General features: G+C 37.6%; 1 protein-coding gene across 2 annotated transcripts in view; it reads left to right on the plus strand.

Moving 5' to 3' along the window:
• Positions 1–14,274, plus strand: part of LOC131067525 (histone acetyltransferase HAC1) — a 73,604-nt gene that overhangs the window by 39,360 nt on the left and 19,970 nt on the right. For both annotated transcript variants that reach the window (XM_058002562.2, XM_058002569.2), the window contains exons 8-12: positions 4,626–4,754; positions 4,879–5,079; positions 5,412–5,554; positions 5,862–6,168; positions 6,275–6,414. In XM_058002562.2, coding sequence (XP_057858545.2) covers positions 4,626–4,754; positions 4,879–5,079; positions 5,412–5,554; positions 5,862–6,168; positions 6,275–6,414 — 920 coding nt within the window. The remainder of the gene's footprint in view (positions 1–4,625; positions 4,755–4,878; positions 5,080–5,411; positions 5,555–5,861; positions 6,169–6,274; positions 6,415–14,274) is intronic.

Raw genomic sequence — 14,274 nt, forward strand, 5'->3', positions numbered from 1 at the left:
GGCTGACTCAAAATACGGATGGCAATTTTTTGAAGGTTTGGGGTTGAGGGCCCAAACATTTGCCACCATCTATTTGAAATAACGAAAAAGAAAAAAAAATCAAACTCATTTCCAACTTTAAGGCTAGACTATAAAATCAAAAATTAAAATGCATAAGCCATAAACTTAAGAATCTTAAGTTTACATATATTTCTACTTGGCTGCAATTGTGTTCGAGCCTCTATGCACATGCTGCTTGCGAAGATTGCCCCTTCTTGATTATTATATTTATCCAGCTGGAGCGTTGTGCTTGAGGCTGTGCCATCAGTACACAACTTCTGAACCACTGTATACAGGCCACTAAGAACCTCCTCATCCACCTTGAAGTCATCACGGAATTGAAATGCTGGATTGAGGTAATAGGCTGCTGCATGGATGGGCCTGTGAAGCTGGTTCTGCCATCTCCTATCAATAATCTCCCAAATGAGGCCATACTTATCCTCATCTCCTGCATATATGGACCTAATGGCCTCCTTGGCCCTATCCATACCCTCATATATATAGCCCATAAAGGGCTTCTCCCCATCAACAACTCGTAGGAGAACTACGAGGGGCTCAGTGACCTACACATAATGTTAAACAAAAACAATTAAGTCACAAATTAAATAAAAAGAAAAATAAAAATTGCAAAGTTAAATTGTTAATAAATTAAAATTAAATTACTAAATAGTAGATACTAGATAGTAGATACTAAATGTTAAATTGTAATAAATTTACCTACACGGTTTCTCCACAGGGGGTCCAAAAACCTGGCTCATCAAAAATGCAATTTACCACATCTATCCCTGCAGTGGTTGTAGCATAGGATGAGGAAGTCCACTCCTCACCAACAAACATACGCCTCAAAGCCGCCTTTGATTTTATCAAGGATTTCAGTGTGAGGAAGTTTGAGGCAAACTTCGTGATACTAGGACGAGCCAACTCCTTTTGCCCCATGTATTGCCTCATAATGCTAAGGACCAATGCATGATTGTAGACAAACTTGCTGATATTTTTGGCCCTTTCAACTATTGATTCCACCCATTCAAGCTTACCAATATCCTCCAACATGAGGTCAAGGCAATGGGCCGCACAAGGAGACCAAAAAATTTTCGGGTGCCTCTCCATCAAAAGTTTACCTGCAGCAATTTTAAGTTAATTAGAAATTTTGCTGTGTTAAGAAAATTTTAAATAATCATAGATGCCTCTCCATCAAGACTTGAAAAGTTCAAAATTTACCTGCAGCAACATAACTTGCTGCATTATCTGTCACCACCTGCACCACATTTTCTTCCCCCACCTCTTGTATGACTTCCTCAACAGCCTCACATAAGTATGTGGCATTTTTCACATGTGAGGAAGCATCAATAGACTTCAAGAACATGGTGGATCCTGAAAATAGAGTTTCAAACTTTCAACAAATCAAAATTTAATTTATTCAATGCATTTAGGGAAGTACAAATTAGAATGAATCATGATCAATCACCTCCGCAGGAAACAAGAAAATTTAGGAGTGCCTCTTCGTCCAACCATCTGTCATGATGGTGCAACCCTTTTGGCTCCAAGACTGTCGGTGGTCCTCTAGCTCAACTTTCTTATCCTCAACCATTTGTAACAAGAGGGGGCCACTTAACTTAGCATCAGTAGGGGCTTTAAACCCCGCACCACAAATGGTTATGGAATACCATGCCTTGCCAATAAGGAGACCTGTCACAAATAGATTATGATTAGACAAAGTAGAGTTCAATTTCAAACTATAAATTTACTTTTAAACTTAAAGCAATCAAATCAAAAAGAATTACCTGGCTGCAATAAATGGAATGTTGCAAAAGTACCAAAACTTGCAAATTTGTTTTCTTGCAGCATCATGAACCTCCTTGTTCCAACCCATACTCTCCAGCGAGGGTTGTGCCCCAGGAGTACTATGCAGCATAAAATAACTATCCAACCTGGATTTTCGAACTCTAGGGCCAAAGTTAATAGTGCCACTAGGAGTAGAAGTAGAAGCACTAGCACTAGCAGAAGCACTAGGGCGAAAGGGAGGCATGGAAGAACCCTCTCCAACACAGCCTGCGGATGTGGATGCGGATGCAGATGCAGATGCGGATGCGGATGCGGGTGCTTGGGAGCCAATAGCACTTAACTCTTCCAATTGCCTCTTCTTAGTTAACTTTTCTTGTTCATGTGTTTCTAATTGGACATAACAGAAACGTTTTGCCTCAAGAGTTTGTAATTTGCATACCTCAATATCATGGCCAGGTATGCCGGCAAAATGGTATTTAAATCTATTGATGCCACCAAAATTAATTTCTTTACAAAAAAAATATTTAGTTTGATTTTATTGTCTGCCAATAAAGTCTTCAGTATATTTCCAAGCCTCATCCGTTTTAGGCATTGTGAAAAATGATTGTTTTTTAAACGTGAAGGCTGCTGCAATAAGAAAATTTAATAAAGTTATAAACTAATAGAAAAAAATCAGCAAACCCTAATTTAAAAAAAAATAAAATTGTAAATACATGTTTACAAACTTTTTCTAAAAAAATGTAGGGTTTGCACTTTGCTATTATTCTGCTTCGCTCATTGAAATTAAGCTAAAAAATAAAAACATTCAAGATTTGGAAAGTTAACTGTTAAACTAAAAAAAATTAACAAACAAATGAAAAAAATCCATTAACATACCTAAAAAAACCAGCAAAATCTACAAAGTTTAACACTTACCTTCTTTCAAATGAGTTGAGAAGTCTTGCTTTGGACTCCTTGATGCTCTCAATGCAAGCCTATGGCCTCCCCAATGTGATTTGTGGTCTCCTTGATGCTCTTCTTCCCTGCTGGTTGCAAACCTATGGCCTCTTGTTTTCCTTCCTCTCTCTCACTTTTCCTCTCTTCTTCTCACAACTAACAATTAGAAGACCTTTTAGGGTTATATGAAAGAGAAAGTAAAAAAAAAAAAAGTGAAAAAGCTTTTCTTTTTTTTGTTTTTTAAAATCGAAGTTAACCATTGCTGCAGCCGAGTCTTGGGGCTCGGACTTGGCGAGTTTTGCCCAAAACCTGCTGAGCCCAAGCCCCGAGTCAGCAAAACTCGCCGAGCTTGGCTCGACTCGCCAACTCGGCGAACTCGCCTGACTCGCAGCGAGTCTGGGAACTCTGGAATGCATACATGGTGGTCATCTTTTATTGATAATGCTATTTGAAAAAGTTTAGTTGATCTTAGTATGGCGTTACACTCATTGAATCGGTTTTGGTATTTATAAATCATGTGGCAGTTATAACTTAGTTACAACTGATTTTTACCAACTGATATATATTTCTCCTCTAACAAGTTCACATACATACTTGTTTCTTAAACACAAACTTCACTGAACATGATATATGCTTCTTGGACAGAAAAGTAAATAAGATTTTTCTAAAATGAGTTCTAACTGTTACAACTTACAGGTAGTTTTCAGTTTCTTCAAACTGTATGTAACCAAATCATAACCTCCGCCTTACCTGGAAATATTATAAGGTAGTTCGAACAGGCATGTTGGTGATGGGTTGTGTGAAATGTGCTGAAAAAGAATACGTATTTTCTGTTCTGAGGATTGTTTAGTAAATCTCTGTCCATGTGATATAAGAGAAAGAAATATGTATTGAGACTGATACAAAGAGACAACAGCAATTATGAAGATGGTGTAACACGTCAGATGTCTGTATGTTATGCATTCTGCAGAATCTTGGTGAGACTGAATCATATTATTATTTTGGATTAATTCTTTTTGATTCAGAATTGCTACAAATTCTTATTCACGAGTGACAGAATTATATAGTGCAGATTGACATCTTTCTGAGTGTGTTGAGACGGGAGTTACTGAAAGTTGTGTTGAAACAGGGTTTCTAGAATTTGTATGGAGACAGGGTTGCTGAAATTTGTTTTGAGAACAGGGGTTACAGGATTTTGATAACTAGTCTCAGATCGTTATTCTTTTTCTGAGTTGATTTGCAGAGATTCAGAATTTTTTATTCTCATTTTCAGTCTATAACTTTGCAAATATACAGAGACATTGAGTATCTTTCAAATACTTAAACAGTTTCTATTATCAGTGTGCCTCTATTTTCAGATTATTCAAAGAGTGTATTGAGGTTTCAAAATTGTAAAATGTATCTGTATACTTGATTCTAAAAGTGGAAGCTTGTTATGTGACCTAGAATTGGTGCTCTTGGTTGATTGAGTTGGTGCTCTCTTAAGATAGGGGTTTGGTGACTCCTTAGGGTTGGTGCCCTTAAAGATTGTAATTGATTTTAGCTGTGAGGCTGGATTAGGACTGTAGATCCTAAAAGCGTTATTCATCGTGGTTTTTCCCATCTCGGGTTTCCACGTCAAATCTTGTGCAGTTGTTCATGTGTGATTGCTTTGCTTGTTATTTCAGTTTCAGTTTAAAAGCAATCTTACAAAAGGATTTAATTGACTAAAAAGTTTTAAGATTCATTTACTACTGTAGTAAACCTGTGTTCTACACTTCTGATCCCAGTTTTGAAAGCTATAAATGAATCTTTGATCACATCTTACCAATATTAATGCTTTGGTTAATAGTTTACTAAGATATAAATTTTCTTTTGATCTTTGTCAGGTGCCAGGAGCTGAGGCTCTTGTTGTGAGAGTTGTATCATCTGTTGATAAAGTACTAGAGGTGAAACAGCAGTTCTTTAATATGTTTCAACACCAAAATTATTCAAGTGAATTTCCATACAAGTCAAAGGTGCAGAACATGGGTTGTTGATTCATCTTTGTTTCTCTTTCCTTTATGTTTTAGGATAGACAACTATTAGCTGTATTGAAACAAAATATTTTTTTATGTAACAGTCCTTGACACATGGCTACAGGTCCTCATGTTATTTCAAAAAATTGAAGGTGTAGAGGTTTGTCTTTTTGGTATGTACGTGCAAGAATTTGGATCAGATTGCTCCCATCCAAATCAGAGACACATCTATCTCTCCTACTTGGATTCTGTGAAGTATTTTAGGCCGGATGTGAAAACTATGAATGGTGAAGCTCTTCGTACCTTTGTATATCATGAAATTCTGGTAAGTCTGGTTAAAGCTAGCAAGAACATCCTATTACATATGTCAAAAGTTGAGTTATTTTTCAAGTTCATTAAAGATAATAATATATGGGGAACACCTATGCCTATAATGATCAATAATTGCAAGGATGCTCGTAACTCTATGTGATATTTTTATGTATCTTTATGGTTTCTTGCCTTATTCATTTGTATCTGCATTTTTAAGATAAATTGAATTTTTAGAGAGAAAGGTGGAGATACGAACACTTCTATAAGTCCTTAAGATAGTTGAGATCAAATTTGCCATTTAGCTTTGTACAATGAGGATTTCTGAATTATTTGATTCTTGGACAGATTGGATATTTGGATTACTGTAAAAGATGGGGTTTGACTAGCTGTTATATTTGGGCCTGTCCTCCGCTGAGGGGAGATGATTATATTCTCTATTATCACCCTGAAACACAGAAGACACCAAAATCAGATAAACTCCGTGAATGGTGAGTGATGATTCTCTTGAGTGACAATGTATGCAAATTACAAACACAGAAACCCTTATTTCTGATTAATAGAAGTTATGCTTTCAGAAGATGAATTCCTTTTCAGAAATGTTGTGCTTCTATATGTCTATGCTTAACATGTTCCAAGAGGTTCATGGCTATGTTGTATCTTGCTGTGTGTATTGTATTGCCACCATCTGATCGGAGATGAAACTTTATCAATACATAATGTGAATTCCAAATAATTTATGATTATATATGCTGCCAAAATTATATAAAGATTAATTGGAAGAAGTGTATGGGCTAGGTATCTTATGATGCTACGTAAGGCCAGCAAGGAGGACATTGTGGTGGATGTAACAAATATGTATGATTACTTTTTTGTGTCTACTGGTGAACAAAAGGCTATAATCACTGCAGCTCGCTTGCCATACTTTGATGGGGACTACTGGCCTGGGGCTGCTGAGGAAATGATAATGCAGATTCAGAGAGAGGAAGCAGATGGTCACAAATATCAGAAGAACAAAAAAAATATGACAAAGAGGTCCTTGAAAGCTGCTGCTCAAACTGATTTTGCTAGCAACACTTCAAAGGATGCTCTGTTAATGAAGAAAGTAATTTATTAAAGGCTTTTTTTTTTAGAGTTATAGCATTGAAGTAATTGCTTTTTTCCCCAGGAATATGCAAATTCATGATGTCTCTCTGTGCTGTATATTTCAGCTTGGAGATTCCATCCATCCAATGAAAGAAGATTTCATTATGGTTCACTTGCAGCACGCATGTACCCATTGTTGTTTGTTTATTGTTTCCAGCAAGCGCTGGGTTTGCAAGCAATGCAAAAAATTTCAACTTTGTGAGAAGTAAGTATTTTTTTTCCGCTATTCTAAAGCTATAGGAGCAATTTGACATGGTGGGGTTAAATTAAATGTTCATTGTGATGTTGGTTATTTGAAGTACATTAGATTTATTTGAAGTTATTTAATTAAAAAGAATTAAGTTGGTTATTAAGTGTTAATTCGAGTTGTTTGCGTGCATATAAGCAGGGGAAATTCATTATATGAGATTGATAATGGATTGGATTCTCTTTAAAATATAGTTGGAGATAACTAGGAATACTATTGCATTTAATTGTATTTTGTTTGAGTCATGTCAAAGGCTTATGAAAATTAGAAGAGTACATTGCAGCACGCATGTACCCATTGTTGTTAGTTTATTGCTTCTGGCAAGTGCTGGATTTGCAAGCAATACAAAAATGAAAGAAGATTTCATTATGGCTCACTTGCAGCACACATGTACCCATTGTTGTTTCTTTATTGTTTCTGGCAAGTGCTGGGTTTGCAAGTAATGCAAAAAATTTCAACTTTGTGAGAAGTAAGCATTTTTTTCTGCTATTCTAAAGCTATAGGAGCAATTTGACATGGTGGGGTTAAATTAAATGTTCATTGTGATGTTGGTTATTTGAAGTACATTAGATTTTTTGAAATTATTTAATTAAAAAGAATTAAGTTGGTTATTAAGTGTTAATTTGAGTTGTTTGCATGCTTAGCAGCAGGGGTAATTCATTATATCAGATTGATAATGGATTGGATTCTCTTTAAAATATAGTTGGAGATAGCTAGGAATACTATTGCATTTAATTTCATTTTGTTTGAGTCATGTCAAAGGCTTATGAAGATTAGAAGAGTACATTGCCTAAAGTATTCTTTTACCTATCCATTGTCAGCTTCTCATACCGTTACCAACGTATCCTATCATTCACAAGTTTTCCAATGAATCACAATTTAGAAACAAACAAAAAAACTATTCCTTTGCAAAAACCATTATTATTTGAATTTTTATTAATCATGAAAATGTCTCTGATTTCATTGATTTTGTGGGTTTTTGGTTGCTAATCCTTTGGGTTCCATGTGGAATAAATGCCAAGTACAATTTGGTAACAACATTGATGTAAATGCTTCTTCCCATCCATTACATATAACATGTAGCAAGTTGTTGAATTCAATAGTTATTGATTGCCTTGCAGACTCTTTTGTTGTTGATTGTTAAGCATGACTTAGATTGGTACAGATTTGTTTGTTTTGGTATATGGCTATATTTCATCTGTGCCTATATCAAACATGCACAAGTTGCAGCAGCCATAATAGCCTAACATAATATATGTACCTTTTTGCTGAATGTGATGAGCATGATGAGGCAACATACATGGAAAATTGTTAAAAATATTGCCTTTTAGTTTTTTTATATTTAAAGGGCCAATGGGATTATTGGATTAGTGTATTTTGTGTTGATGTCTGCAATGGAACATTGACGATCAAAAAAGCTCTATGCATTGCTCTTAACAAGGTATGGTTAATTAATCTCTCCTTTGCTACAATTTGCACATCTGTTATGGGCAATTTTCAGCCCTGGCCACTGCACTTTGCACTCATTTAATGAGTCGTAGAAGAACTTTGACCTTTAACATATCAAAGATGTTCTTGGAAAATGTGAAAAATGACAATTGATGGAAGTACATCAAATTATCAATTAATGAAATGAAAGTAGCAGCAAATTATAAATGCTATAGGATCGGACAGTTAAAAATGACCAATAAAATCTGCTATATGTTTGAAAAAATAGAAATAAGCATATTTTGATATAGTTCAAAAAAACAAAACTGAAAACTACTAATTGTTCCATTAAACTTGAGAAAATCATATTAATTCAGTCATATGATTCTGCTGAAAATATTGCTTCATCAATCATAAGTAGCCCTCTTCAATCTATTGCAAATTTGAAAATTATATCTAGTAGAAACAAAGAACAAAGCTCAAGCTTTCTCCCAATTACAATTGATAGTAGCTCCTAGTAGGACCAAGCTGGCATTGAAAACAAGAGCTCTAGACAATGCCATACCATTCTCATCCAAGCCATTATCAAACCCTGAAACTATTTGGTAGCAAACAACATGCCAGAATGGCCTTGAGATCCTTGTTAATGTTGAGACATGGACCAGCTAGGACTCGAACCTAGGACCTTCCATACGATGTTGGAGTGCTCTACCACTGAGCTACTGGCCCTTCTTGGACCAATCCATTGTCGGTCCAGGTGTGGCTTATTTCCAACACCAACAGTTAATGGTACTAATAATAATATATATTAACTTTTAAGTGTTCCATATTTGCAGAGCTTGAAATTGTTCTCTTAAAAATAATATTGAGAAAACATACACTTTGCCTCTCTCCATCTTTACAAGAGGTGTTTCTATTCCTTGTATTTTGTTGTCATTGTTCCTTACAGAGTCCTCCATCTCAATTCACAGTTAGCCAATAGTTACCTTGCCTTTGTTAAAGTTGTGAAATACAACCTCACAGAACCCAGTGAACACGTGTATGCAAATAACCTATCACAACAATGGAAGATTTATAAAACACAAAGATTGCTTTGAAAACCTAGAGAAAAAAGAATGCAATTATAATAATCAGATAATGAATTACAAAAAGGATCAATCCTTATAAAAGGAGATCAAACCTATAAGGAAAAACCCTAAAAGCAATTAATAATTAATAATGAATTAATTATTAATATTCCTAAGTTTAGCGTAAGTGAAATAGAGAAAAGATGACTTAATTAATAAATCAATATGATTTAATTAATTAAGTAAACTAATACCTTTTACTCTAACACCCCCCCTTAAGATGAAGTTAGGGAGAAGCTAAAAAAAACTAAGGACTAGATGATAGAAAGCTAAAATGGGTCCCGACAACAAGGTCTGATGATGTACCCAAGTACAATGAAATCTCTGTAAAATGGAGAAAAAAGGAGAAAACCTAGTGAAAAAAAACTCCTCTCCTAAAAGAGATGAAAGCATGCTAAAAATAACATGAAGGCAGGCCTCACAAAGACCCCCCAAGGACAACTTCCTTCACCTCGAACATAGAGCACAACTGAAGATAACGTGGCAATGCCAAAGGTTTTGTGAAGATGTCAGTAACCTGCTCCTCTATAGGAATGTACTCCAAGGTGAGCGAACCATTCTGAATCAATTTTTTGATGAAGTGCATGTTGATCTCAATGTGCTTCATCCGCTGATGCTCCACAGGATTGCAGGAAATGTGTATAGCACTCTGATTGTCACACCAAAGAAGTGTGGGACTATTAGGAGAAAAACTGAACTCTGTCAACAACTGTTGAAGCCATAAAATCTCTTGGTTGGCTAACACCGCTGTGCGGTACTCAGCCTCTGTAGATGATAATGCAATAGCAGATTGCTTCTTGCAAGATCATGTGATCGGACCAGAACCAAGACAACAAACAAAACCAGAAGTAGACTTCCAATCATCGACATCACCAGCCCAATCTAAGTCAGTGAAGCCAACTATGTGAGGAGCCCCTGAGGTGTAGTGAATGCCATACTGTAAAGTGCCCTGAATGTACCTCAAAATACGTTTGGCAGCTTGCCAATGGTTCTCATGTGGATCGTGTGAGAACCTAGAGACAAGGCCAATTGCAAAGGAAAGATCAGGACGCAAATGCGCTAGGTACAACAAAATGCCAACCAACTGCTTGTATAATGTAGAATCTATTGAAGGAGTAGAGAAAGTGGAGGACAGAACAACACCCGATTGAAATGGTGTGGCAAGCTTGCAATCAAGCATGCCAAATCTCTGAAGCATGTCAAGAGCATACTTCTGCTGATATATGGAAATCCCATCCAAAGGTTGAACAACTTGTAGATCAAGAAAATAGTGCAGAAGACCGAGATCTGTCATCTCAAACTGCTCCATCAAAGCTCTCTGAACACTCTGAATCATATAGGATGAGCTATCTGTAATAATGAGATCATCAACATATAGTACAAGAATCAGAAGATCACCCTCTAGACGTTGAATGTATATTGTGGGATCAGAATGACAACGAGTGAAGTGAGAGGAGAGCAAAAAAGAGTCCATCTTCTCATACCAAGCCCTAGGGGCTTGTTTGAGACCATATAATGAATGCCTAAGTCTGCAAACCAAAGAAGTGTCCTGCACAAACCCCTAAGGCTGCTCCATATAGATCTCCTCATGTAAGTCTCCATGCAAGAAAGCACTCTTCACATCCATCTGAAAAACTGGCTATCCCTGTGAAGCTGCAAGTGATAGTACAAAGCAAATAGAATTCATCTTGGCAACAGGAGCAAAGGTCTCGGAGTAATCAATACCCTCAACTTGTGAAAACCCCTTTGCAACAAGACGTGCTTTGTACTTATCTATCAAACCATCTGCATCATACTTGGTGCGGTACACCCACTTGCACCGAACCAACTTTCTTCTCTTAGGAAGAGAACAAAGATCACAAGTATGATTCTTCATCAAAGAAGAATACTCGTCATCCATAGCTCTATCCCACTCAGGCTGACCTATCGCCTCTGAAAACCTCTAAGGATCATCCAAAATGGCATGACTCAAGAGACTAGCACCTAAAGTATGTGATCGTGTACGACGGGTATCTGAAGGGTCACCTTCCATAGATCCAGTTGTCTCTACAGTAAAGAGGGCCCACTTGGGCAAATGTTGTGGATCTGGTGGTGGTGGGGGTGGTGGATCGACATCTGCATCATTCTCAAGAGATAAACAATCCTCAAGAGATGAAGAGGGAGGAGTAGGTAGTGAGGGAGAAGCTGGTGTAGGAGAATCTGTCGGAGTAAGGCGCTCATCAAACTGGATAAATTCTGTTGACGTGTATTTTGTACACAATCATACACAGAATAAAATACCCAAAGGCATCTTATCCTCTCTTGAATAAAGTCGCTAACTGCTGAAGATATCGCAAGAAGGATCAGTTAGGATGACTCCAATGTTCTTTTTAGTAGGGTCTCTACGTGTGGATAAGCACCAGTGGTCGTTGTGATTGCTGTGTCATCAAGGGGCCTTACGTCGCCGAAGATTTTGCTAGACTAAACAAGCTTTTCAAAGAAATATCAAAAGGATAGGGTTTGCAAGAGGTCTAATCTAGTCTAACCCTAAGAATGACTTGATGTGGACTAGACTTGGTGAGATTCAACCAACTTCAATATTGCCATAAATTAACAACTCAATTGAAATTGATGCGATCTTCTAAGGTAACAAATGATTTTTCAATACATCAAAGATCAAGAACACTACCACGAAGGTACATATCCAAGATACAATAACGATTGAAGATTTAAGCGATTCAAATATCTCCAGTCGACCACGCAAGGCGTTCCTACAATCAGCAAGAAGCTAGTGGTTTGGAAAACGAATCCTACCAAAGATCAAGTCCAACACTTTGTCCTTCGAATTAACACACTACTTCGATTGAGAATGATTCAAGGAAAATGAACAACCATGAAGATAACCAAAAGAATTGCAACAAAACACCATAACTTCAATATTTCATTGATCTCAAAGCCATCATGTACAACAATTGCTTGAATTCCTTTCTCAAAACTCAATCTTGCTACAAAAGTAAATTGCTTCTAAACTCTAATCTCTAATGCATCAATAATTTCTAACTCTCTCTCTTTCTAGTTTCTAATTTCTAATGACAAAATGAAATGAAATGAGGGTATAAATAGCATCCTCAATTACAATGAACGGTCCAGATCAAAAGCAGATCAACGGTCAAGTTCATGACACCTAAACCCTAATTAGGGTTTGTTACAAATAGCCTCCTTTTTACTGAACAATATTAAATGCATAGCCAAATATTAAATTTGGCACAAAAACCTAGGAGACATAGACCAATGACAATTAAGATGCCACGTCATCTATAACAACCTTTCATCTAGAATCTTATTCCCTTTCCAATGCTCCTTTTTAGCATATGCAATGAATCTTGATACAATTCCTTCGATCTCAGCAATTGGAATCTCGGGAAGATTCTTCATTCTTTCTTCCAAGTGGATGACCTGATCAAATGCCTCGAGAAGAGCAGCGTCCCATCCAGGTTCAAGTTCCTTAGTCTTTTCAATCAGGAGCATGGTAGCAAACATCTGGTCCTGCTGCTCATCTGTGATATTAGCGTCCTTGCAAAAGGTGACCTTGATTCTATCCTCCAATTCCTGCAAATCCACATCTGTCTCAACTTCGATTCTCCTACCAAGAATGGTACGTAGTACCTCAAATAGTCTGTCCTGGATCGGGTTGATAACCTCCTCAGCATGATTGCACCTAGTACTGATGTCCTCGAAGAGAACTTCCTTCATCTGGAGTAAGGTTGACCACTGAAGCAAACTGTGAGGTCCTCCATCCATGATCTTTTCCTGTGCTAAGACCTTCCTCGATGTTTGTCTGATTACTCGCAAGACAGGAATGATAACCTCTTTGGTATGGGCAAAAGCAGCTACTGTTATCATCAAGTTGTGGATGATCTCAAGAACCTGAATAGCTCGGTGAATGGTCTGCATCATCCTTGTTGCAAATTCCATGGCGACTGTATGAGATTTGTCCATCCAAGTACTCATACGCTGGACCATACTCCTGAATCTCTCTGCCTCACCAATTGATTGAAGGGGAAGTGCCTGTACGGGTGATCTTGCTGGATCCTGACGTCCCAAAGGCTGATTGAGATGACTGAAATATGCTCTCCATGCACCGACCTCTCTCTCAAGCTTTCTATTCTTCTCCATTTCCTCTCTAAGCTTGTCTTTCAAGGCCTCAAATGAATCGGTGGCATCATCCATCGTCTGTTCAGCTGTGGATGGACCTAGCTCAAATGTCTCTATATCATATTCCTCTGCTAGGATCTCACCTTCATACTTGTCCACGGCCGGTGTAGCTATTTGTAATTTTCTGGATCCAGTCTCATCTCTAATCATCTTGGACATCTTGGTAGCCTTCCTCTTCTCTGTCACTTCCTGGGAATGTCCAACAAGGCTCTCTAAATCAATTACGTTGTCTTCGTCCTCGATCACAATCACCTTCGTTAATCTTTCCTTCAACCAATCTGGGATGGCAGATCTTGTCTCTTTAACCTGTATCTCCTTATGCAATGTTTCTTCTTCTCTGGGAGGAGATGTTACTTCGTCATTGTTCTTGTCTTCATGTAACTCATAATCTTGGAGAGATCCACTTGGTGACCCTCGAGGTGCCTGTCCTTCTTTATCATTCTGTACCATTGACTCCATAGACTCTTCTACTTCAAGTGTCCTCTTCTCTTGTCGAGAAGATGTGCCGGATGAGCGATCTCGGTTGGCCCCTTGCTTCTTCTTGGAAGATTCTTTCTTCTCAGGTCTCTCTTTTCTCTTTGAACCTCTTGGATGGAGATCGCCTTCACTTGCACTTCGAAGGTTGCCTTCACTTGCATTTCTGGGATTAGGATTACCTTCGCTTACACTAGCTCCACCTTCGGCTGGTTTCTCTTCCAAAGTGAAAGTCATAGCTATGCCTTGCTCTCTCAACTTCTGATGCTGCACATCAACCCATCTGCGAGTACAAGACAAGACTGGAGCCATCAAAGCATCTAGATCCACAACCTCGGGCTCATTCCAATCTAACCTTACTGATTTGCTTTCTCGATCATAGGATGACTGGAGATGTCTGCCACTGTCCTGAGCTTGGTCGGCCACTCTGTAAATCTTGCATTTCCTGATGAAATCTAAAGGCAATCTAGAATGCATCTTTCTTTTCACTTCAAGATCGTCTAAGAGATTCATCATAAAATCCTCTATCTGAAACTCATGCTTAAACTTCCTACCGACTGTCTCCTCTATATATCCATGTGGATCAAAGCTTTCC

This window comes from Cryptomeria japonica, chromosome 5 (genome assembly GCF_030272615.1).
Source record: "Cryptomeria japonica chromosome 5, Sugi_1.0, whole genome shotgun sequence".
Classification (NCBI taxonomy): Eukaryota; Viridiplantae; Streptophyta; class Pinopsida; order Cupressales; family Cupressaceae; genus Cryptomeria; species Cryptomeria japonica.